Here is a 22,642-nt window from a genome sequence, read left to right on the forward strand (position 1 = left end):
GACTTTGACTAATTATAGCTGGAGGCGGGGGAAGTCACGAAGCACCAGCTTATTTCTGAAAGAGCTCTAATGCAAAAATTATAACATGCGTGTAATGATCTAGTTTTACAGGTAATGGGTAACAGGGAGGCTGAAAAAGGAAAAAAAAGGCTAGACTGTCAGGAAAACAAGATAATAAAAATAGGAAACAGAAGGATTCCAAATATTTTTAAACACACTAAAAGGATGACCATTTGGTAAACTGGCTATTTCTTGTAAATTTTTCCCACCCCATAGTCAGGCCTCAGACTTGTCAAGTCTGTTGGAATATATTCTGTGACAGAAACAAATTTCTAATGTTTGAGGTTAAGGAAGTGTAGGTTAGATGAAAGTGGTACTCGTGATTTTATAGGACTGAAGCAAGCATCTCAGTGCTTTCTGACTCTGGAATCCAACCATACTACTAGTCTCTATTAGATGCTGGTAATAGGAGAGATAAAACAGCAGAACAGTAAACATGTGAAAAGTGATGTCCAAATAGAAGTAAGCTTTAGACACACAAAAAAAAGTTAAGAGAATAACATGTGCATAAGAAAAATATAGATTGCAAATATTTTTCAAGAAAAAAGTAAAGATCCTCAAGGTAGGAACAAAGCCTCAGTGATTTTTTTTTAGAAGTATAATTAACCTGTGCTCTCCTAAATGTAAAGGTAAAATTGTATATATACACCCAGATCCTATTCTACCTCAAAGTTATCTGAGACTTTGCCACCACTAGAAGAATGATAAGTATGCATTTCCTCTCGGGAACGAGATCCTATTCCAACCAAGGAAAGATGCAACTTTTCCATACTCGGTGTGCTGCATAGTGTGCCCCCAAACCAGAACAGAAAAGAACAAGAGACCTTTTTCATTATGTCAAACAACTGGATTCACTCTCTTACCTGACTGGCTTGTTCTCAGGACCAGTGTCCCTGAAACCCATCTCTTCCAGTTTGCAGCGCCTGTATAGCTCATAATGCTGTGTGTGAGTTTGTTCTCGAAGATCTTCCATATTTGTACAAATAAGCATCTCACGAAGCTTGACAAAATCACAGTGGTGCTCATTTTCCACTAATTAGATAAACAATAGTCACATTCACCATACACAAATAGCTGCAGTGTTGAAAAGTATTTCGTTGGGTTTCTTTTAACTGGCTGATCATTTTGGATGGGGAGAACAGAAAGAAAGCAACCATGTTTCTATTATTGTTTAATATGCTGCCTCATGATTTGCAACACATAATCCAAATATTAATGCTAGCAAGTAGGTTCCAAGACTATTTTCCACAACTCCCTACTCAAGTCCAAGAAAGCTACTTTCCTCTGCTCTAACATTTGACACACAAGAAGCATTCCTACAATATTAAACATACTTAATATCTCAAGCAAGATTTGATTTAACACATGCTCATCATCCTTTAGTCTCACAGAATTGGACTGAAGCAGGTGATGCTATGACCCTCCAAGAATCAAATAATGATTTTTTTTTTTTTAATTAATAGCTAGCTTAATCCCAATACGACAACACTGGCTAGTATGTGCCCATTCAGAAACAGAACAATGTTGCTGCCACTTCTGTGGGTTTTATATTGAAAACATGAAATGGTCTCTTAAAAACACTCTAAAATTCAGATTTACCTTGCACAATGCCCCATGGGTACTGGCGAGCTTTCACCATTTTGTTTCCAACTTTTACCTCCTCCAGACTCCCCACAACAGCAAATGGTAAGTGCCCCTGTAAGAATTACAGCAATTCAGTCCTATCTTCTACTACTCTTACATAAGTGTGGGTAAGAAGCGCATGAGAAATAAATGGAAAAAAACAAGCATTTGGGGAAAAGCAGACAAATTATAAGTAACAAATAAATGTCATATTAAGAATCCATTTTAAAAGATCAACAGCTAGTCAAGCCCCAGGCTGTTATGCATTAATGGATTCTGAAGCTTCAGTGAAGGGTTAGACACGTATCAAAAGTCCCGCTGGTCAAAGGTCAATTGATTGAACCAATACAAGTAGAGTTTGAGGTGGCTATCCCCCATATATTAAACTATATTGAATACAGCCAACACAGATAGCAACTATGTGGGAAACAGTCTTCCTCAAAGCAGAGCAAGCATTCACTAGTGACAGTCATGAGGCAGTCAGAGGAAGACTGGGGTTTGAAGCCGAAGGTCTTGGCTCATGCCATGAGCTCAGCCACAAGGTAGGAAATGTTGCCTGTACACTGACTGGTTCGTCTAAAATTGAAGCTGCTAACTGCTAAAATGATCATTAGAACACAAAAGTAGCAAACTTACAGAAATATTAATGTTTGTCAGATCCACTACAGAACAGTGGGGCAAGACACTACTGCACTCTGACTTTCTGGCACAAGTGAGAAGAAAGAGCAAAGTGATTAGCAGGGGCTGCAGTCCCATCAATGTGCTTAGGAATGTATGGCTCCAGCATCCAGAACACGTCATACAGACGCCCCTCAAAATAACAAATCCTAGCTATTGTTCAAACTTAGCTTAAGGTGATGAATGCTACTAACAATGGATAGACTGGGAGAACAGAAATGAGAAAAAGAGCCAATAGATAAGTGTCTCTCTATGCGTTTCCTTGAGCTGCTAACAAAAGAAGAGATGTAAATACTGAACTTGTTATAAATACAAAACCACATTGTCTTGACATGGGCATGCAGGAGAAGAGGAGAAGTAGTGGAGTGACACTAATACTAGAAAAATGATTTACCAGCTTTCTTGCCCCAAATGCATGCTGGATACTTACATTCATGGTGGCATTAATTTTAGAAATGGTTTCATCATCTGTTGGAAACTGGTATATCTGGACTCCATTACTAACCAATTCACTCATGAGTTTGATCTTAAACTTCTGCAGTTCAGTTTTAGAAATGGTGTCCGCTTTGCCTATGACCGGTATAATGTTCACCTATTAACAACAGAAATAACATGACATATGTAAAGCTGATGTCAACCTCAGACAACAAAATGTTCACTCATGAACTTCAAGGTGTCAAACTGATGGCCCACAGCCTGCATGTGGTCACCATGGGTTACCTCACAACCCCTGAGCACCCAATCTGGGTACCACTTCCCTCATCACTTTCCTACAGCTGCCACTGGGATCTCTGGACTCCCCCACCCTCCTCTAGCTTCTGCTTCCCATTCCCACCCCTGGGGGTAGGGAGGAGCAGTATGGCCCATTCAGGAGGTGTGCGCCATATGATGCCATGTGAGGGGGAGGGGGAGCAAGAAATGCAAAACGGGGGTACCTGCACAACAGTGGGAAAGGGGCCGCTTCCTGCATGATGCAGCAGTGCAATGTGTGTGTGTATGTCCCAGCTATTCAGAACTTGTACAGCCTGGACCTACTTCAACATTCTGCGTGTAGCCTTAATTAGTTAGCTTCCAGCTTTTGTATCAAATTTCATGCAAAAGCCAATGCAAACATTTTTATTCTTAAATAATAACAATACTTAGAATCTCATAACACAACAGTATACAGAGGAAAGGTGTGACTTTCTTTCCTGTTGGGTAACAAACACTCCAGTCACCAAAGGTCCATAAGATAAGCAGCAGCAACCTGAGTGTGAGTGAGAGAGAGAGAGAGAGAGAGAGAGAGAGAGAGAGGGGCCAGAGGACCCAGTGAACAACTTAAAGCAACATCTGTGAGAAACAGGCATGGCTACAAGGGCAGAAGAATACCACAGATGGCCTGTGAGGCAACCAGTGTCCTAAGGTACTAATAGGGCAAGGAGGCCATTGCATAGGGCACAGGCAGAAATTACATTTGTCGAGCACTTGACCCATTCAATGAGCTTTAGCTCAAGTGCCTCTGCCACCATTTTGAAGTGCGGGGATGCAGATACACAAGATGTTGCAATGGTTTTAATGAAAGTGCCACCCTCCTCCCCAACCCTGGAGCACGTGTAAAAGTGCCTAGTGAGCAGAATGAGAAGTGGTAGGCTAATGAGCAGACACTCACCTGTACTAGTTTTCTCCTCATTGTTCAGTGCATTGTCTCAGGCCCTGTCCCCCCAGTGTATCGTCTCAGGCCCTATTTATGTCACGCTCTTCAGAAATTATTATTTTCCTCATGGATTTTTCTTTGAAACTTCTTACCACAGTGCCTCAGCAGTTTGCAAACAATAATAAGCCCTTTTTCATCCCTAGAATTGGTCTGTCCTTGGCAATGAATGAAGCAAGGCCTTGCAAGCAGATGATCATACAATTAAAGACTATCATAATAAATAAGCACAAGGTGGACTGAGTAAATTCTGGCATTATCAAACTTCGTAGTGCTTGATTCTGTAACCTTATTGACAAATGTTCTTTTTAACATGTGTGCGTGCATGAGTGTGCCTTTTCCTAGGTTAATAAAAAGCAAAAAAATAAATCTTGTGCTATAATACTGCTGTTTATGGCAAATGGTTTTAGAAAATTGTGAATGATACATTTCTTTTCTGCTAGTTAATTTTTAACTTGTGATAAGTTTTCAAGCTTTGTTTTTATTTGTCCTGGTGGATCTGCATTAGCTGATAAAGGAAAACTTTCCCAGACATTTACTGACAGCAAAGGAACAGTTAAAACTCAAATCTCTTTTGGTTTTTAATCAACAAGAAAACTACAGGAAGCAGCCTGTCAGAAACGTTCTGCTGGCATGGGAAAGCAAAGTAAAAAAATCTGACTCTTCAAAGCATTGCATAAAACCACCTCTACATACAAACAAAAGTAAAAGTCAGGGTTATACCTATTGCAAGATATGTGCATTGTACTACACTGCTTACCAAAAAAAGACTGGAACTATTTTCCATCATAACTTGATGCTTAGCATTCTCAGTGTGCTTTAAAAATATCAGCCTTCCTATAACTATTGTGACACGCTTTGTATGTGAGAATAAGGAAATATTTATTTCACTATCCAAAATATTTTCAGATGCACAAATAATACAAACTTTTCCATCATTCTACATATGATTGAGGATTTTACAAATGTTATCCATCATGAACATGGAAAGCAAACAGACACTCCATTAATTCTTTTGAAAGAGCAGTATAAAGTAAATCCCTGTTATACACAAAAAACCCCAAACACTAAACAAAAACAAGAGACAGAAAAGAAAGCATTTAAAACCAAATAGTAACCACTTCACTTTATAATATTGCCTATGCTGATACCTCAGACTCTAGAGTATTAGATGAGACATGTTTTAGATAAATTAATTCCTTTTCCCTGAAACTATGGGGAGGAGAAAGAAGCAACTATCTTGCCAGAATTTTTTATTAAAGGCTGCTGCATTCAGTCAACATTTGTTCATTTCACAAATAATCTATTTCTTTTTCCCCTTCCTTTTCTATGACCTGTTCTACCTCTTCCCCAGTCTCTAGTGCAAATATCGTACTGTAAAGCAAAATCAAGTGAGCAAATGCCGTTTTAGAAGCACCACACTGTTTAAAAAAAAACCCACCAAAAAAACTTTCCGTTCATAGCAAGCAAACACCTCCCCCCCCAAGAAATCTAATTGCCACCCATGTCCACCCAAACATGGAACAGAAAACAAAGGCTTAGAAGCTGCTAGGTATATTCTCTGCAGCTAAATTATTAAGGAGTTAAGCTGCTGATTTAGATACAACACTAGAGCTTTTGATAATAGGTTTTTTTAATCTAGAAACCAGGCCAATGTAACGCAGCTGCTAGAAAGTCACAGCTTAAATCAATTTGGCTAAAGTACAGTGATTTAGTGTTTCTATTATACAGTCTTAAGCATACATGTAGGCAGTAGTATTAAATTTATAGTAAATTAACTTTCACTCCCACTTTGGACAGCTTGTCTCAGTTAATAAGCCTGAGATCTGAAAGTTTTCCAAGTATTCATTTTAATTAGCAAGGAACTGCTTGTACAATAAGAAGAGAAAAGCTCAGAGGAAGGAGATGAGGTCGACACAAAAGCAAGCAGCACAGCTAGTAATAATAGCTAAACAAATCCATGTTAAAATATGCTTTGCATAAGTCTAATGATAAAATACTCCAACATTATGTATGCATTTAAGAGCATGTGATATATTTGCCTTAATTTATTAAGGCAAATATTATAAGGACTATATGAGGAATTTATGAAATCTCTTATTTGAAATTGAGGACTTCAGTATACTTAACCAAAAATAACTTAATTGTAGATACAAATAAGAACTGACAAAAGGACACTTTAAAAGTATTATTCTGGGCATCTAGAAATGTGGCAGCGCAGGGGTTACGCAAGAACATTTAAAGGCTCACACAAGGTTAGATCTGCAGAACGTTATTTGCTTACAAACCAACCCACATTTTAACTATATTATTGTGACCTTTAACCGACAGCTATTATTTTATAAAGGAGCCTATAAAGACTGACAAGCTCCTTAAAGTTGAAAAACAAAATACTTTTTTTTTTAAAAGGGACAGAAGTCATAATTTTTTAAAAACAGAAGTGGCTGTATGCTTCTGGTGGGCTTCTGTAGACCTCATTGCATGTTCAAAAATGAGAATTTCTAACAAAGGAAAACCTTCAGACTACAACCTTAACTCAGTGGTCCCTGCTCTGATTAAAGCGCCGTACCTGCCCCACTCTCAGAGCATACGTAAAAGTGCCCCTTAGGTCTAAGAAGCCCTAATTCAGAGGCTGTATTCCTAACTCTCATGCTCAATAGCTACTGATGCCCCTCTCCTCTAAAAATGTATCCAAATCCCTTTATGAATCTAGCTAAACTGTCAGTTTCTACAACATCTGGTGGCACTGAGTTCCACATTTTAATTACACACTGGGCAAATCTACATGTGCTATTTATACTATAAAGCAGGCGTGGGCAATTATTTCAAGTTATAATGAGTTTTGGTGAGCTGGTGAGGGTCACAAGGGTAAGCCCTGTCCCTTGACAGATGCCCCGCACCCCTGGACACCATCTTGGGGCCAGAAATCCTGCCTCTAACCCCTGACCTTTGCCGCTAGAAGTGCCCCCCTTTGCCCCTGGAAGTACTCCTTTTGGGAGGGGAGGGGGTTACCATCTACCAGAAAAAAAACAAATCATACACTAAAAGTCAAACACCTACTATAACATATTTTAATTTTATTACAAATAAAAGGTTTGTGTAGTGTATATAGAGGCGATTGCATAATAGGTCGAAAATAAAGTCTTACTCTTGTATATTATGTGGGGGGGATGGAGATGTGGGTGTGGGGAGAGTTATGAAGGGGTGTGGCTGCATGTGTGGGAGAGTATAGGGCGTGTGTGTGTGTGTGTGTGTGTGTGTGTGTGTGAATGGGGGGGGTTGTGGGGGCAGGGTGTGGCCGTGTGAGGTTTGTGAGGTGTGACCCCCTTCACACATTCCCCCCCATGACTCAAGGCAGCAGCAGCAGGCAGGAGCCCTCGGGGCACTTGTGGCCCATGAAGAAGGTGTTGCCACCCAGCAGCACATGGCTCTGGCCAGAGCTGCACATGGCAGCAAGGAGCACAGCCAGGCCGGCCCGCCCCTATCGCATGGGGCTCTCCATAGTGCACGTGCATGTGCCACCATGGGAAGCCCCGCATGATGGAGCTGGCTGCCTTCCACGTTCCCTGCTGCCACGGAAGTACAGAATGAACTGCAGGTAACATTCTGTTTCAACATAAACGTCATACACACACAGAAGAGATCACCTTAGATCTAACTGAATGTGACCCAATACATATTACTGAAATACTCAGTCCATAGCAAGAAAAATATACAGTCAGATACTTCCAGTCAGAACCAGTCTTCTTTTAGGGAGCCAAACAGAACATGGATAGAATTTAAATACCTTTATCCCTCAAAATGATTGAGCTTAATCCATTTAAACAATTTAGCATCTAGAATCAGCAGGCACATCCATTTTAGCTTGAAAAGTTCCCCGGGCACATAGGCATAGGCTTCTGCACATGCTTGCAGACAGTTAATAACCTAGATGTTATTGGTTATTAACCTGTAATTCCCAACCAGGCTCTGTTGAGATCCAGCTCAAAACTTGGAGGTACCTAAATTTTACCATCTGCAGAGCATGCCTGACATTGACAACGGTTATTTCAGTATAAAGCACAGCACTGACTAACATTCATTCAGAAATACAAGTACAAATGCAAATACAATTCAGTAGTTGGTGAAATCTCCTGTCCCACAGACCAAATCTGGTCCACAGAGCCATCTCATCTGGCCCATGGGTTGCCCCATGGGTCCAGAAATTTGGTGGGTAGAAGAGCTGTGGCAGCAGTAATTTCTTCTCCCCTTCTGACAAATTTCTGGATCCCTGGGGAGCCCTGTGGGTGGGACAATGTGGCCCCACATGCTAGATCATGGCAATACATGGTCAGGCCAGCACACAGTCACCCTACAGCTGTATCCAATGAACAGCGTCAAGCCACCACACAGCCAGATAATACCTGTGAAATGACCCCACTCTGCACCCCTCTTCTGGCCCAGAGGGCCAGACAGGTGGAGCAACACTGGTCAAGTAGTTAGAGCACTTTCCCAGGAAGGAAGAAACCTGGTATTAAACTCTCCTTGTCTTGAAGGGACTCAGATCCATATTTCCTCCTTCTCACAAGAGTATCTTAAGACAGTATCTCCTCACTTCTCACAAGAGTATCCTGAATACCCAACTCTAAAATAACCTGAACAGACAATTGGATGGGCTTATTTAGTCTAGAGACAAAGACTGAGACAGAATTTAATAGCAGCCTTCAACTGCCTGAAGTGGGGTTCAAAAGGGGACGGAGCTAAACTGTTCTCAGTAGTGGCAGATGACAGAACAAGGAGCAACAGTAGTTTAGGTTAGATGTTAGGAAGAATTTTCTTACTAGGAGGGTATTAAAACACTGGAACAGATTATCCAGAGAGGTTGTAGAATCTCCATCCTTGGAGGTTTTTAAGACCTTGCTAGACAAAGCTTTTGGTGGGATGATCTAGTTGGGGATGGTTCTGCCTTGAGCATGGGGTTAGACTAGATGACCTTCTGAGGTCCCTTCCAACCCTAAATGTCTATGATTCTATGATACCAGCCCCTCCTATTGAACCTGGGTGTCTCTTTAAGGAGAAACATTCAGGTCTGTTAAGACAGCTCAGCTGTGGGTCATTTGCACAAAGAGGGAATGTCCTACTGGGAATTTTAAATGCTCTCAGAAGAGAAAGTAAGAGGAGGAGGAAGCAAACTCTAAAGAAAACTGTTTGTTATGAGAAGCCAGGCTGCTGTGGTGGGACCAGAGCAAGGGTCTGGAACAAGACAAAGAGATGTTGTTTTGCTTGTTTATTTTAAGACTGAACTTTACTTTGGAGCACTGGCTGAGGAGTTCCTCAGGGACGGACTTCTCTTATAAAGGCCAGCAGGTTAAAGGTTACCAGGTAGAAAAAAGAGAAGGATTTGTATCCTAGAAGCAAACACATGTATAATCCCATGGCCCAGTAACAAAGGCACACCCCTGGGAGTGGGAAAATCCTGGGTTCTAATCCCTGCTGCCAAGATTTTATTTATTTATTTTTTAATCAATGACAGTCTAGTACAAAATATATAAAAAGTTTGGGCAGCAAAGATAGGAACCCAAGATCCTCTCTTCACTGGACTTCGCTTTAAAAGCCCTCGGTATTACAGAAACACCAGACAAAGCAAACACCAAGCAAGAGGCTATAAAAAACTATTTAAAAAATCGTTACCTTGCTGTCAAGATTCTTCATAGTTAACAAATCAAGAGTTTTAAGGGAATGGCCTGTTGGTGAAATAAAATAGAGGCAGACATGGATACGAGTATCATGATAGCTGTACAAAGAGCGTTTGATTTTCAGTTCTTCCTGGAGGAAGGCCTCAAATTGTGCATCTATGTAATCCACTATTGGCTGGTAGCTGAAAAAAAAAAAAAAAAAATGAAATCATAGCAACCAAAGATTAATTTTTCTTAGGCAGGATTGAACTGAAAAGGAATTCACATTATATGGTTTTACATGCTATTGTGAATTCACATTAAATTGTTTTTTATGTGTATGTAAATATGAACAACACATGGAAGGCTAAAGTAGTCATGTATTAGAACAAAACATTAGCTGTAGGGATAAAAGTTACCAAATCACAGTTTATAAAAAACTACTCATAGCACAGTAAAAGTAACAGTTTTTCTAACTGCCACTGGTGATAAAAGGTAGGGTACATCAGTAGCAACCTACCGAAATCAAAATGTCATGATTTTTGTGGAAACCATGAAATTGGCATGTCCCCTGTAAAAAAGACACATGAAAACGTGCAAAAAAAAGCCAGCGAGGCAGGAAAAGAGGGATCTGCAAATAGAAAACAGCAGGGAGCCCTGGTGTCCTAAAGCACAGGGAGGAGAGAGAGAGAGATTTTCACGACAGAGTGAGGTGCGTGTCCCCAACACCTCTGATTGGCCAAGGGGCCCCAAAAGTCCCACCCCTCCCCAGATACTGACAGACAGCCATCTCTGTCAATCTCTGGGGAAGGATGGAACTTCTGGGTCCCCTCAGCTGGAGGCGTGGAGGGGGGTCTGCTGCGCTCCACCATGGCTAATGCTACTTAGTTCTTAAATAAATTATTATTTAGATTGAAGGTGAAAGACAAAATTTGATGAAAATCAGTTCAATAGTTATGAATCTTAAAATAAACAAACCAAACTGATGGAAAAGATCAAAACCAAAGTGCTATCTTTTTAATACTGTATCTTCTAACTAGGATCTCAAACTAAGTATTCAGCAATTTAAAAATCCAGATAAGCTTGGTTTTTTTGGAATCTACAATGCAACTTAAATTGTAAGAAAAATTAAGATTGTACACTAGGGGCTAGATCCTACGCCAAGTATTAGGTGCCTAAACAGGTTCCTACTGCACCCTGCATAAGTCCCTGAAAAATGTTAAAATACTATGTTTTGTAATATGCCACCACTTTAGCCTTTAAACTCAAGCAGAATGAAATAATGACCACACTGATTAGGTCTGGCATAAAATCAGGCTCTGTATGTGGTGGTATAATTTGGTATCTGTATGAGTATTTAAAAAATTCCCTTCAAAAACCAAAAATTAATTACTATATTTTATTGAAATAGTTTGTGAAAGACTATATTATAGAAGTCATGAACACAAGAAGCGCATCCAAACAAGCGTACATGTGTGTTTTCCCCAGGACAAACAGCAGCAGCATATAGTTGTGTTGCTGCTACTTGTCCCCAGGAAATGCCAATGCATGTGCGCTCTGGTGCATGGCAAGTTGCCCCACGTGGAGTAGGGGAGGCTAAGGTCAGTCACCTGGGCTGGCCCCAGCAGCCTTTCCTGGGGTCCTTGGGCTCCAAAGGTGGTGATCCAGGCATGCAGAGCCTGGCTGGCAGCTGGAGTATGGCTCTAGCCAGCCAGGCTCTGGCTTTGGGCAGCACATGTTGCCACCGCATGCACCATCCTGCTTTTTTCTGCCGTGGGTTTTTTTGACACTGGGATCTCCCAGTGTCAAAAAAATCTGCCATGCTGCAAATTAGCAGCATGGCAAATGCCTGTATGTCTAGCGCATATGTTTGTGATGCTGCAGACAGGTCTACAGTGCCACAAACTGCACATGCACACTCGTTTGGATGCACCCAAGGGGCAGAGTTAAAGTTGATTTCTCAAATGACTTCCTTAGCAAAAAGGAAACATATGCCACTAATTGTGTAGAAAAAAAATGTATTAAACAAATACCTGGAATATATACATAGTTTAATAAAAAATAAGGCACACATGTCTAAGCTAGAAAGTTACCTTGCAGTTTATACCAAAACCATTTTTTAATCATTGAACTCTTATCAAAAAAGACAAACTCACCTATCTTCTTTGTTAATCTGATCACCAAATCCCACTGTATTCACAATGGTTAATTTCAACCGAACATTGCTTTCATGGAGATCATAGGTTTGAGCTTTAAGTCTTACATTCGGTTGAAAATGGTTGGCTACACGATCATCAAAATGCGTGTTAAACAAAGTATCTATCAAGGTTGATTTTCCAATTCCAGTCTCCCCTAAAATTGAGAGAGAGAAATAAAAGGAAAAAAGTATTCATTTGCATATATTGGTACAAGGCATAAATATTTTTTAGCTATTACTTTTTTAGCTAACTTACAAGGAAGTTAAAGAGGTCATGAGTAAGTCCAGTTCTCTGAACATATATGTCTGAATTCCTATTTTTGATTCTTAGAAGCACCAACAAATGTATTTTGTACAAAGAACAACTACCAGTGCCTCTTAGTACCATTCTAGAAAGTACCATCTACTACCATCTAGAACAGGGCTGTCCAAATGGCAGCGCATGAGCCACATACAGCCTGCAAATGTTTAAATCAGAACATGCAAAGTCAGAACTTCTGTGACGGGGCAAGCAGTAGTGGTGTTAACCTCTGCACCTGCTAGCAGCTTTCTGTCAATAGGGCTAGAACCCAGGGGCTAACACCACTCACCCGCCACAGAATTTCCAGTTAGAGATCCCCAATGGGGATGCCTTGGGGCAGAATGAGCAGCACCAGCGTTAACCCCATGGGTGCTGGTCATTCCACTGCTAAATTTCCAGGTTGAGATCTCTAACTTTCAGAGATAGGACAAGCAGTGGTAGTGAGATCAGCACAGCTGCCTCTTGCCTCAATGCCACAGGTGGGTCATCCATCCATCCATCCCCCCCCCCCCAAATAAGCTAGACAGGCCTGCTCTAAAACATTGCCTTCAATTTCTGGACAAGTACAGCTAAAATGAAATGACCATTCAAAGACATTAAAGAATCTGTATGACCTTTGCTAATTAATACTTCCAAGGACAAAAACCTAGAGTTATACAGGAGTTCCTTTCCTGTCTCGCATCAGTATCTTGAGTTCCAAAAACAGGATTTCAGTCTTACAAACAAAGAAAAAGGTTGTTTGGCAAGGTAAAATGTCTATGTAGGTCTAATAGGGCAGTTTAGGACATAACTACACAATGTCAGCAAAGTACAGGATAAAAAAAATGGGTGAGTACTTATCTATAAAAAAAACTTATTTCATTAAGTCACTATTAAACCACAACTATCCAATTTCATTATTTTACACACATTTTTAAGTCAACTATTCCATGCAGGGAGGGAGAAGGTATAATATACCACTACACCAGCTAAAACAGGGAGAAAATAAGGGACAATTAAGGGATGGGATAGATTATCTAATATTCTTGGTCAGCGCAATATTAGCCTTAAGGAAGATGCACGCCCTGTTTACAGGACATCATTACCTTAAAAAGCTGCATGTTTGGCTGTGCAGACACAGAATTCAAAGTGGAATTGGACTCGAGACACCCCTCAGAAAACACCAGCACTTAGTTTTCACCTGTTTTGACTACCGAAAAATAGTATAGCTATTCTTCTGCTGCAAAGAACCCAGAAAGACCACAACAGGTCAGAATGTTTTTAAATCTACGAATTCCTGTTTGAAATCTCTGGGTTGCCCTTGTCAATTATGTTTGCACCTTTAACAGTACTAACATTACCTGGTTTCCTGAAGTACCCTTGAAAGGATCTCAAAGCACCTCAGGGTGCCGTGGTACCTTGGTTGAGAATAACTGCCACAGATGTAGGGCACAAATTTTAAAGAATTCTCAAAGCCACCTCTGAATCAATGCTTAAGACCTTCTCACCATAATTTCTCATGCTATCTTTGACAGCGCCAAACATTATGGAAAAACAACTCCAGGATGATTGTGTAAAGAGAAGAGGGAATTATGATTAATTTATTATTAATCCTAAAGGAGAAAAAGCCTTGGGAATTTATTTGGATTAATATTGCAGTCACTTCCTAATAAAGGCTAATAAAATAAAAATAAAATACTCCCTCAGTACCAGGAAATAGTATATGGTTAAATCCTTAATGCTCACTTCTATCAATAATAAAAATAAATGTATATTACTTACCAATACAAAGAATGTTGAAGCAGAAGCCTTGGTTGATGGATTTGTTAACCAGTTGATCTGGTGAACTATCAAAACCAACATGGCCAGTCAAAGATAAAGATCGACAGCTCTCCTTTTGCTACAAAAAAATTTTTTGATTAATTTAAGAAAATGTGTTGCAAAATAATTGGCAGTAGTAATCAAATAGAACTGTTAGCAAACTACAACTTGTCCTTTAGAAGTGGAAAACAGTTCAAGAAAGCATTAACAGTTGGCAAAATCTAGAGTTGAACAAGAATAAAAAGTGTCAATCCATTTATTAAATATTAGTGTAGCCAGATAACCTACCAACAAAATCTCTCAAGTGAATGGAACCACTCACATGCTTAAAGCCAAGCACATTCTTTGCACAATCAGGACATAAGCAGCAAATACACTACGGTAGGAGTATCACTTACTTGCACTAGAGGTGCATTGATATATCTGTCGGATATCAGATCAACACCAATATAAAGAAAATTGATTGCATCAGAAATCAGCCTGATGGGGCCAATAGTCTGGCCAATAAATACCTGTGTGCGCGCGCAGCTGCAGCACAGCACAGCACGCACGCAGCGAGGAGCACAGCCTGGCAGCTTGGAGAGCTGCGTGCAGCTGGTAAGGCTGTTGTGGTAGAAGGGGAGGGGGCGCAAATCAATGTCCCCTGCAGTGAGGAAGTGGGGCAGGCGTTGAGGCAGGGTGCAGTACAGAGCCGCGGGTCATCTGGGGGGCACAGGGCAGGGCTCCTGCTGCTGCACACACCCCAGGAGGGTATGGAGGGGTGTCCCCAGAGCTGCGTGAGGGGAGGAGAGTGGGCTGCAGCTGTGGGCTGGGGCTGCACCACGCTCTTCCTGGCACGTGGGGGAGGGGTGGGGGTTTAGGCCAGGGCAGCGCTGGGAGGGGGGACTATGGCAAACTTTGGTGTGGCTGTAGCCCCCGCAAAGCACCCTTCCCAGCACCGCTGCCACCCACCCCACGCCCAGCCCCCACCAGGAAGAGTCCAGCACCACCCCTCAGCAACCACCCTGCCCCATGCAGATCTGGGGGGGCACATACACCCCCGCCCCCCCCCCCCCCGTGTTCTCCTGGGGTGTCCCCAGCGGCAGGAACTCCCCCCCATAGCCCTGGGATGAGCTGCAGCTCCGTTCTGTGCCCCACCCCAGCTGGGCAGCCCCTGCCCCAGCCCCACTCCCTCCCTTACCACAGGGGCCTTGATCTGCCCCCCCACGCCCCTCTTCTGCCCCCTCCCTTTCCACCACAACAGACTTACCAGCTGCATGCAGCTGTATTGGAAATCAGATCAGTATTGGCCAATATGCCTCCTTAAATATCAGCTATCCGTATCGGCCCCCAAAATCTCCATCGGTTCACCCCTAATTTGCACCCCCCTCTCCCTCAGGTCAGATTCTGACTACTTGGCTCCTTGCCGGTTGGGCTCGGTCCCATCTCCAGAGGCAGGACAAGTGGCAGCAGTGGTGCTGTGTTGGCTCAGAGAACCGCAGGCATTAATGCAGCCAAGCTCTCCCTACCCCCAAATTCCTAGCCCTTCTGCACCAGATCCAGCCAGAAGACTACATGTTTTGCACTCCCAATACTAGGCTAATCGAAATGGAAGCCTGTGAATAAAGGAAGGCCCCAACTGATTTAACCCTTAAGGGGAAGGCCATGAGAAAGTAGAAGAAACAGCAAGATTCAAAATAAAGCTGGTACTCAAGCACCAGCAGCCCTTTAAAATTCCTGGTGAACTGATAAGGTGGTAGAGACCACCCGATCAGCCCCTGCCACTGCTGCCACTATTGGTGACTGGTAGCAACAGCTGAGGGGGCTGCCTGCAAGCCAGTCCCTGCAAGGCTCCCTGACGGGACAAGCCAGTTGCTCTCCTTCCATCCCACCCTCCCACTTGAACAGGGCAGGAGGGAGACCAGAGCACTGCAGGCATATACAGAGGGAGAAAATATTATTTGTGAGGGATGAGTGTATGTTTCAGCATGAGAACTACAACTCCCATCATGTTCTGTGCAGTGTGACACATGCACGGTTAGCCTCTTCTTCCTTAGGCTCACGGAGCTGCCCGCGTGTGGGGCGCTGGCCATGATGAACACCAAAGTCGCACCCTGGTGCTGCTGCTGCAATTAGTTTGGGAGGCCTAAGCTCCCACAAGCCCCAGCCTTCCACTGCCTATAGGGTAGTGGGGAGTGGAGAGACCTTTCCAGTCATTAAACACGTCACAGTAGTCACAGTAGAGCTTCCTGCAACACAGCTGCTGCTATTTGAAACAGTAACTTCTTTGCCATACATCTGCTATTTTTGGGGCAGATCAGCCATTTTTTAGTGTGACAAAGGGCATGAATTTGTGGAAAATATCAGCTATGGCACAACAGATGGTAACATCTGCCTCAGCCCTACAAGGCTGTCTGTTGTCCTATGTGAAAGATGCTAGCAATCTCAGTATATAACTAGGGGTGCACCGATTAAAAAAATTTTGGCCAATAGTGATGGCCAATTATTAACCAGCCATATCAGCTGATACCGATCTGATAGCCAATATGCAGCCCAGCAGCTTGGAGAGCAGCTCCCTGCCAGTTAGTTGGTGGGGGGAAGGGGCATGGGGAAAGGAAGGGGCGTGGGGGATGCAGATTAAGGCCCCCACAGTGAGGGAGGGGGCAGGCGCTGCCCAGGCAGGGCAGCCCCCAGGGGAGGTGTGGGGGGCATGTGTCCCTCCCAAATTTGTGCACAGGACAAGGGCAGGATCAGGGCCAGGAGCTGTGCTGGCCTCTTCCTGGCAAGGGGCTGGGCCAAGGCTGCCCTTGGGGTGGGTGGTGGCGGCACTGGGAGGGGTGGTTACAGGGGGCTACAGGAAATTTTGGGGTGGCCACCCCTCCCAGCACCGCTGCTGCCACCTGCCCTGTCCCCGCCTGCCCCAAATACACCCTGGCCCAGCCCCCACTGCCGGGAAGAGGCTGGCACAGCCCCTAGCCCTGAGGCCACAACTGGTAGCCCGCCTTTGCCCTGCACACAAATCCAGGGAGGCATATGCCCCCCATGCCTCACCTGGGGATGCGCGTAATAGCGGGGAGCTGCATACCCTCCCCACCCCCGCGGCTCCTGGACAAGCTGCTCGTGGCACCACCCTGCTCCCAGTGGGGTCACATTCACCACACCAGCTGGGCAGAGCTAGTGGTTGCCTGGCCCCACTCACTCCCTTACCATGGGGCCTCAATCTACCCCCCCCATGCCCCTTTCTCCCTCCTAGACTTACTGGCCAGACACTGCTCTCCAAGCTGCCGGGCTGCATTCCGGGCCACATGTATGCTGCAGCTGTGTGCATGTATGCGTCATTTATCGGTAACATTATCAGCCAAAAAAAGCCAATTGCCAAAATCATTAAATAATGTTCCTTTTATCGGTACTGATGTAATATGGACCAATATATCGGTACACCTTAATGTATAAACCGTCTGTGAGAACATGCTGACAAATTACATCAACTGACATCCTTCTGGCAGTCTCAGCAGAGGCCAATAACTGACAGACAAGCAAAATAGTAGTAGGTAACCATCAATCCTTACAGATCATGGGGTATTCATGAGAGGTAACCACACACACATACACCTAGGCAGGAGTAGGGAAGAGTGGAGGCTGCCCAGACTTTCCATCCCCTTTTAGACCATTGATACAGCATCCAAAGGCCAGATTGAGTCTAGACATTCAGTGCCCCAATGGCTGTAGTTTTATGCACGCATCCAGGAATCGAACCCAAGTCACCTACATAACAGACAAAGATTCTATCACTGAACTGCAACAGCAGGTTAAACAGGTAGTAAACTATCAAGTAACCATTAGAGAGACAATCTATCTATGTCAGGATTAAAACCCATTAGCAGAGCAGTGTGGCATAAATTGCTACTACAGCTCTATTTACAGTGCATACCCCATGTAAAAAGAGAGGGTTAATGTTCACAGATGTAGACTAGAACCTATCACTTAAAAAAAATCCAAACTATAAATTTAGCTTCCAAGTTTGTTAGTAAATAGAATATAACTTTTTCTTCTAGTGTTATATTGGTTCTGTAACACTGAAAATTAGACAAAAACAAAATCAGTGTGAAACAGATAGTGGCAATGAGAAATAGTAAATATATGTAGTAACAGGAAGCCTCATTATGCTTAAGTTCCTAAATATAAACATACTTTACTACACACAAAATCCTGACTATGGCTGAAGTCCATATCAAAAGGCCAGCTTGGTTAATATCTTTTGTGTTCTTGAACCTCTGCCAAAGAGGCTACTTGTGACTGTTTTGATCAGGAAACTGCATCACTCAACCTCTGCCAGAGATATTTATAACATTTTCAAAATTTCCACAGATATGCAAGTTCTTAAAACAAGAAGCAAACCAAAGGATGTCACTATATAGGTAAAAGCAACTTAATAAATTTTCTTGTCTTTCAGCACATAAAACTCATGAATAAAAGTAAGGTTAGAGTTTCTATAATATTTATAAATCCACAAAGTACACAAGTACAACTAGAGGTGCACCAATACATTGGTCCCATATCGGATCAGCATGGATATAAGGAAAATTGACTGCATCAGCAATGGGCTTTTTTTGGCTGATGTGGCCGATAATGTTGCCAATAAATGCCCTGTGCATGCACACAGCCACAGCACAGAACTCAAGCAGCCAGGAGCACAGCCTGGCAGCGAGGTAAATCTGTTGTGAGGGAAAGGGAGTGGGGGGCAGGGGGGGAGGAGAGAGTGGGGCAGATCAAGTCCCCTGTAGTGAGGAAGGGAGTGGGGTAGGGGCAGGGGCAGGCACTGCATAGTTAGGGCAGGGCATGGAACAGAGCTGCAAGCAGCTCATCCAGGGGGTATGGGGAGGAGGGCGGCTTCTGCTGCTGGACACACCCTGGGAGGGCATGGGGGGGTGTGCTTCCAGATGTGCATGGGGCAAGGGCAGCTTGCCGCTGTGGGCTGGGGCCAGGGCAGTGCCAGGCTCGTCCCGGTGGGGGGCTGGGACAGGGCTATGCTCGGGGAGGGAAGCAAGGGTGCTGGGAGAGAAGTTCAGGGGTCTATCGTAAATTTTGGGGTGGCTACTGCCCCCCCCATAGCCCCTTCCCAGCACCACCGCTGCTCACCCCCTGTGCAGCCCCAGCCCAGCCCCCCACCAGGAAAAGCCTGGCACCACCCTGACCCCAGCCCACAGTGGCAGACCGCCCTCACCCTGCATGCCCCATCATGCCTTCCCAGGGCACATGCAGCGGCAGGAGCCACCCCCCACCCTAGATGAGCCGCTCGTGGCTCCATCCCCCACTCCGCCTCAGCTGTGCAGAACCTGCCCGAGCCCCAACCCCAGCCCCACTGCCTCCTCCCTCACCATGAGGGCCTTGATCTGCCACCCCCCCCATTCCTTCACAACAGACTTACCAGGTTGGACACCACTCTCCATGCTGCTTGGCTGCATATCGAAATCGAATCAGTATCGGCCTAAATGGCTCGTTAAAATTTGGCCATCGGTATCAGCCCAAAAATTCTCTATCGATGTACCCCTACATATAAACTTATGTCTAGATCAAAATATGAAAGTTTGAGCAACTTACATGATAGATTATCCAACCAACACATGGATAGATTTCATTAATAAAGTAGTTGTACTCATGGGTAAGCTTTTCATCAGCATCTTCATTGTACAAAAAATGCATTATGGCACAGAGGGATCACTTGATATCTATAAACTTGAAGGGAAGAACTGGAAGAGCCAAGAAATGAAATTGGGTCTTCCAAGTTCTACTCTGGCATTTCAGATGCAACGTTATCCTTTCTTCTACTTTCTGAGGCCCCTGAGACCCCCTCTACATGTTATATTTATGCCACAATTAGCGCATAAATAAGCTGATTATGGGACCAGTCCAGCTCAGTTGGTTAGTGTGTGTGCTAGTAACACCAAGGTCACAGGTTTGATCCCTGACTAAATTAGATGATCTCTTTAGGTCTCCTCCAGCCTTACTCATGTGCAAGCACTCAGAGGATGCATCTACATGTGATGTTTATTGCAGAGTAGAGTAATCCACCCTTATTAGGCTGGAGTAAACTAATTAACTCCACAGCAGGACAGGTACTATCCTGCTGCAGTTTTTTACTCTGCACGTGTAAACACTGATGGGGCTGGGTAGGGCACAAGGGTACTTCAGTGTTGGGGCTGCCTGCCAGCTAGCCCCAGTCTGAAGTACCCTCATGCCTCAGTCAGCCCCTCCACATCACAATGAGCCAGGTCAGAGTAGCCTTGGGCTGGCAGGCTGACCCCATGAGCCCCCTGCCAGTCAAGGCTGCTCCGAACCTACTCAATGTGCACATGTCCTGAGTGCACATTTAAACAATGCACCTGGGAGCAACAAACTCTGTAGCAATAAGCTCCAGAGTTTATTGCTTTGCATTAATTGCATGTGTAGATACACCCAGATAGTCTCAGGTCTGGAACCTGCTGAAGGCAACCCTCGGGTCTAGGACAGAGCAGCCTAATGCCCATCTACAGGATTGGGCTGGGGGCAGCACTACAGTGGCATGATTTGAACCAAAGGAATTTTATGCCTCAGCCCAGAAAATCTGGCCTGGCAGGAGGCACAATGTTTGGTATGGGGCATAAAAATGCTCTGATCCCAGTCACATCATTGTTTTAATGCCTGCCAAGGGGCTAACAGACAAAGAATTAAGCACCACAATGGAAAACCAACTAAATGTGGTCTTACATAATGAGGTGCTAAGGCCCCTGGCACATGTTAAAATGATCACTTACTGGATCTGATCCCAAATCCCAACAATTGCACATCCTGCCAAACCAGATGTGCATAGCAAGATACATGATGTTTGAGATTGGGGGCCTATCCCCATCATGCAACTGCTGGCAGCCCCTCCAAGGCTGCCTGGCACAGGGGATCAAAGGCTCCTGAAGGGGGGAGCCAAAGGGCTTCCCCCATCAAGGGGTTTAAAGCCTGCACCCCTCTGCCAGGAGCCTTCAATATCCCCTCATTATACATGGAACATCTTTATGTTTGGTTTGTCATTTTATGGCACCTTAAATTTGGTGTCCATGTGGCACCACTGTCTTACAACAGGATTTACACCATCAATTTTGCCATAAATGTAATGTGGGCTAGACCCCTAAGATAGCAAAACTGCAATGCTTGGAGGTATGAAAATGGAAATCAAACAGAAGATTGGTATTGGTATTGCCATTGTGTACATCACTGGGGGTTAACCTGTGGCACATGTGCCACAAGTGGCATGACACACGGCAGACATCATGACATGCAGCAGACTACAGAGGAGACAGGCAGTACAGTGACAGATAAAGCAGGAAGCAGAAAGCAAAGTAGCAGATTGGCCAGGGAAAGGAGTTTGGAGTGGCACTCAGGGAGGGAGCAAAGCTAATTTGTGGCACTCCTCCCAAAAAAGGTTGGCCCCCTCTGGTGTATATCATGAGTAAATCCATAGGAAATACTGTGTCCAGTTCTAGTGTCCACATGTGTAAAAGAATCCTAAGGACTTGGAAAGCATTCAGTGAAAAGTTACAAGCATGATTCAAACTCTGGAAATATGCCTTACAGCAAGAGACTAAAGCAGCCTAATCTACTTAACCTTCATCAGAAGATTTCTGGTAGTAGTAACCTTTAATTTAGCAGACAAAGGCATACCAAGCACCAATATCTAGAAGATGAAACCTCACAAATTAAGATGAGAATTTAGATACAAATTTTAAGCAGTTTGAGCAACTTCCCAAGATATGTAGTTTATTCCTGTCACTTGAATCAAGACTAGGATATTTCTATACCGCAGCAGGTAGGTAGGAAGGTAGGTAGGTAGGGTCGGAAGGGACCTGAGCAGATCATCAAGTCCGACCCCCTGCCATGGCAGGAAAGAATGCTGGGGTCAAACGACCCCAGCTAGGTGATTATCTATCCTCCTTTTGAAGATCCCCAGGGTAGGAGCGAGTACTACTTCCCTTAGAAGTTAGTTCCAGATCCTAGCCGCCCTGACTGTGAAGTAGCACCTCCTGATGTCTAGCCTGAATCTACTCTCCGTCAACTTATGACCGTTATTCCTCGTTACTCCCAGTAGTGCTTGGGGAAACAGGGACTCTCCCATAGCCTGCTGGTCCCCCTCGGCCAGTTTGTAGACGGCCACCAGATCCCCTCTCATCCTTCTCTTGTGGAGGCTGAACAGGTTCAGGTCCTTCAGCCTCCGCTCATAGGGCCTGCCTTGCTGCCCCCGATCATGTGAGTGGCCCTCCTCTGGACCCTCTCGATGCTGTCCGCATCCCTCCTGAAGTGCAGCACCCAGAACTGGACGCAGTACTCCAACTGTGGCCTGACCAGTGTCACGTAGAGGGGGAGGATCCCCTCCTTGGACCTGCTCATGATGCATCTGTGGATGCATGACAAGGTGTGGTTAGCCTTCCTGACCGCATCCCCGCATTGGCGGCCCATGTTCATTTTGAAATCAATGACATCAAAATCCTTTTCTGCCTCTGTGTGCATGAGAAGGGAGTTCCCCAGCCTGTAGATATGCTGCTGGTTCTTCTACCCCAGGTGCAGTACCTTGCACTTGTCAGTATTGAATCCCATCCTGTTCTCATCCGCCCACCCCTGTAACCTGTCTAGAT

General features: G+C 44.1%; 1 protein-coding gene across 1 annotated transcript in view; it reads right to left on the reverse strand.

Annotated features, from left to right (window-relative positions):
* SEPTIN10 (septin 10) overlaps positions 1–22,642 on the reverse strand; it is a 53,767-nt gene that overhangs the window by 19,440 nt on the left and 11,685 nt on the right. The window contains exons 2-7 of the mRNA XM_019484991.2: positions 13,965–14,082; positions 11,862–12,057; positions 9,722–9,908; positions 2,792–2,953; positions 1,660–1,756; positions 924–1,092 (exon numbers count right to left, since the gene is read on the reverse strand). Coding sequence (XP_019340536.2) covers positions 924–1,092; positions 1,660–1,756; positions 2,792–2,953; positions 9,722–9,908; positions 11,862–12,057; positions 13,965–14,082 — 929 coding nt within the window. The remainder of the gene's footprint in view (positions 1–923; positions 1,093–1,659; positions 1,757–2,791; positions 2,954–9,721; positions 9,909–11,861; positions 12,058–13,964; positions 14,083–22,642) is intronic.

Source organism: Alligator mississippiensis, chromosome 1 (genome assembly GCF_030867095.1).
Source record: "Alligator mississippiensis isolate rAllMis1 chromosome 1, rAllMis1, whole genome shotgun sequence".
NCBI lineage: Eukaryota > Metazoa > Chordata > Crocodylia > Alligatoridae > Alligator > Alligator mississippiensis.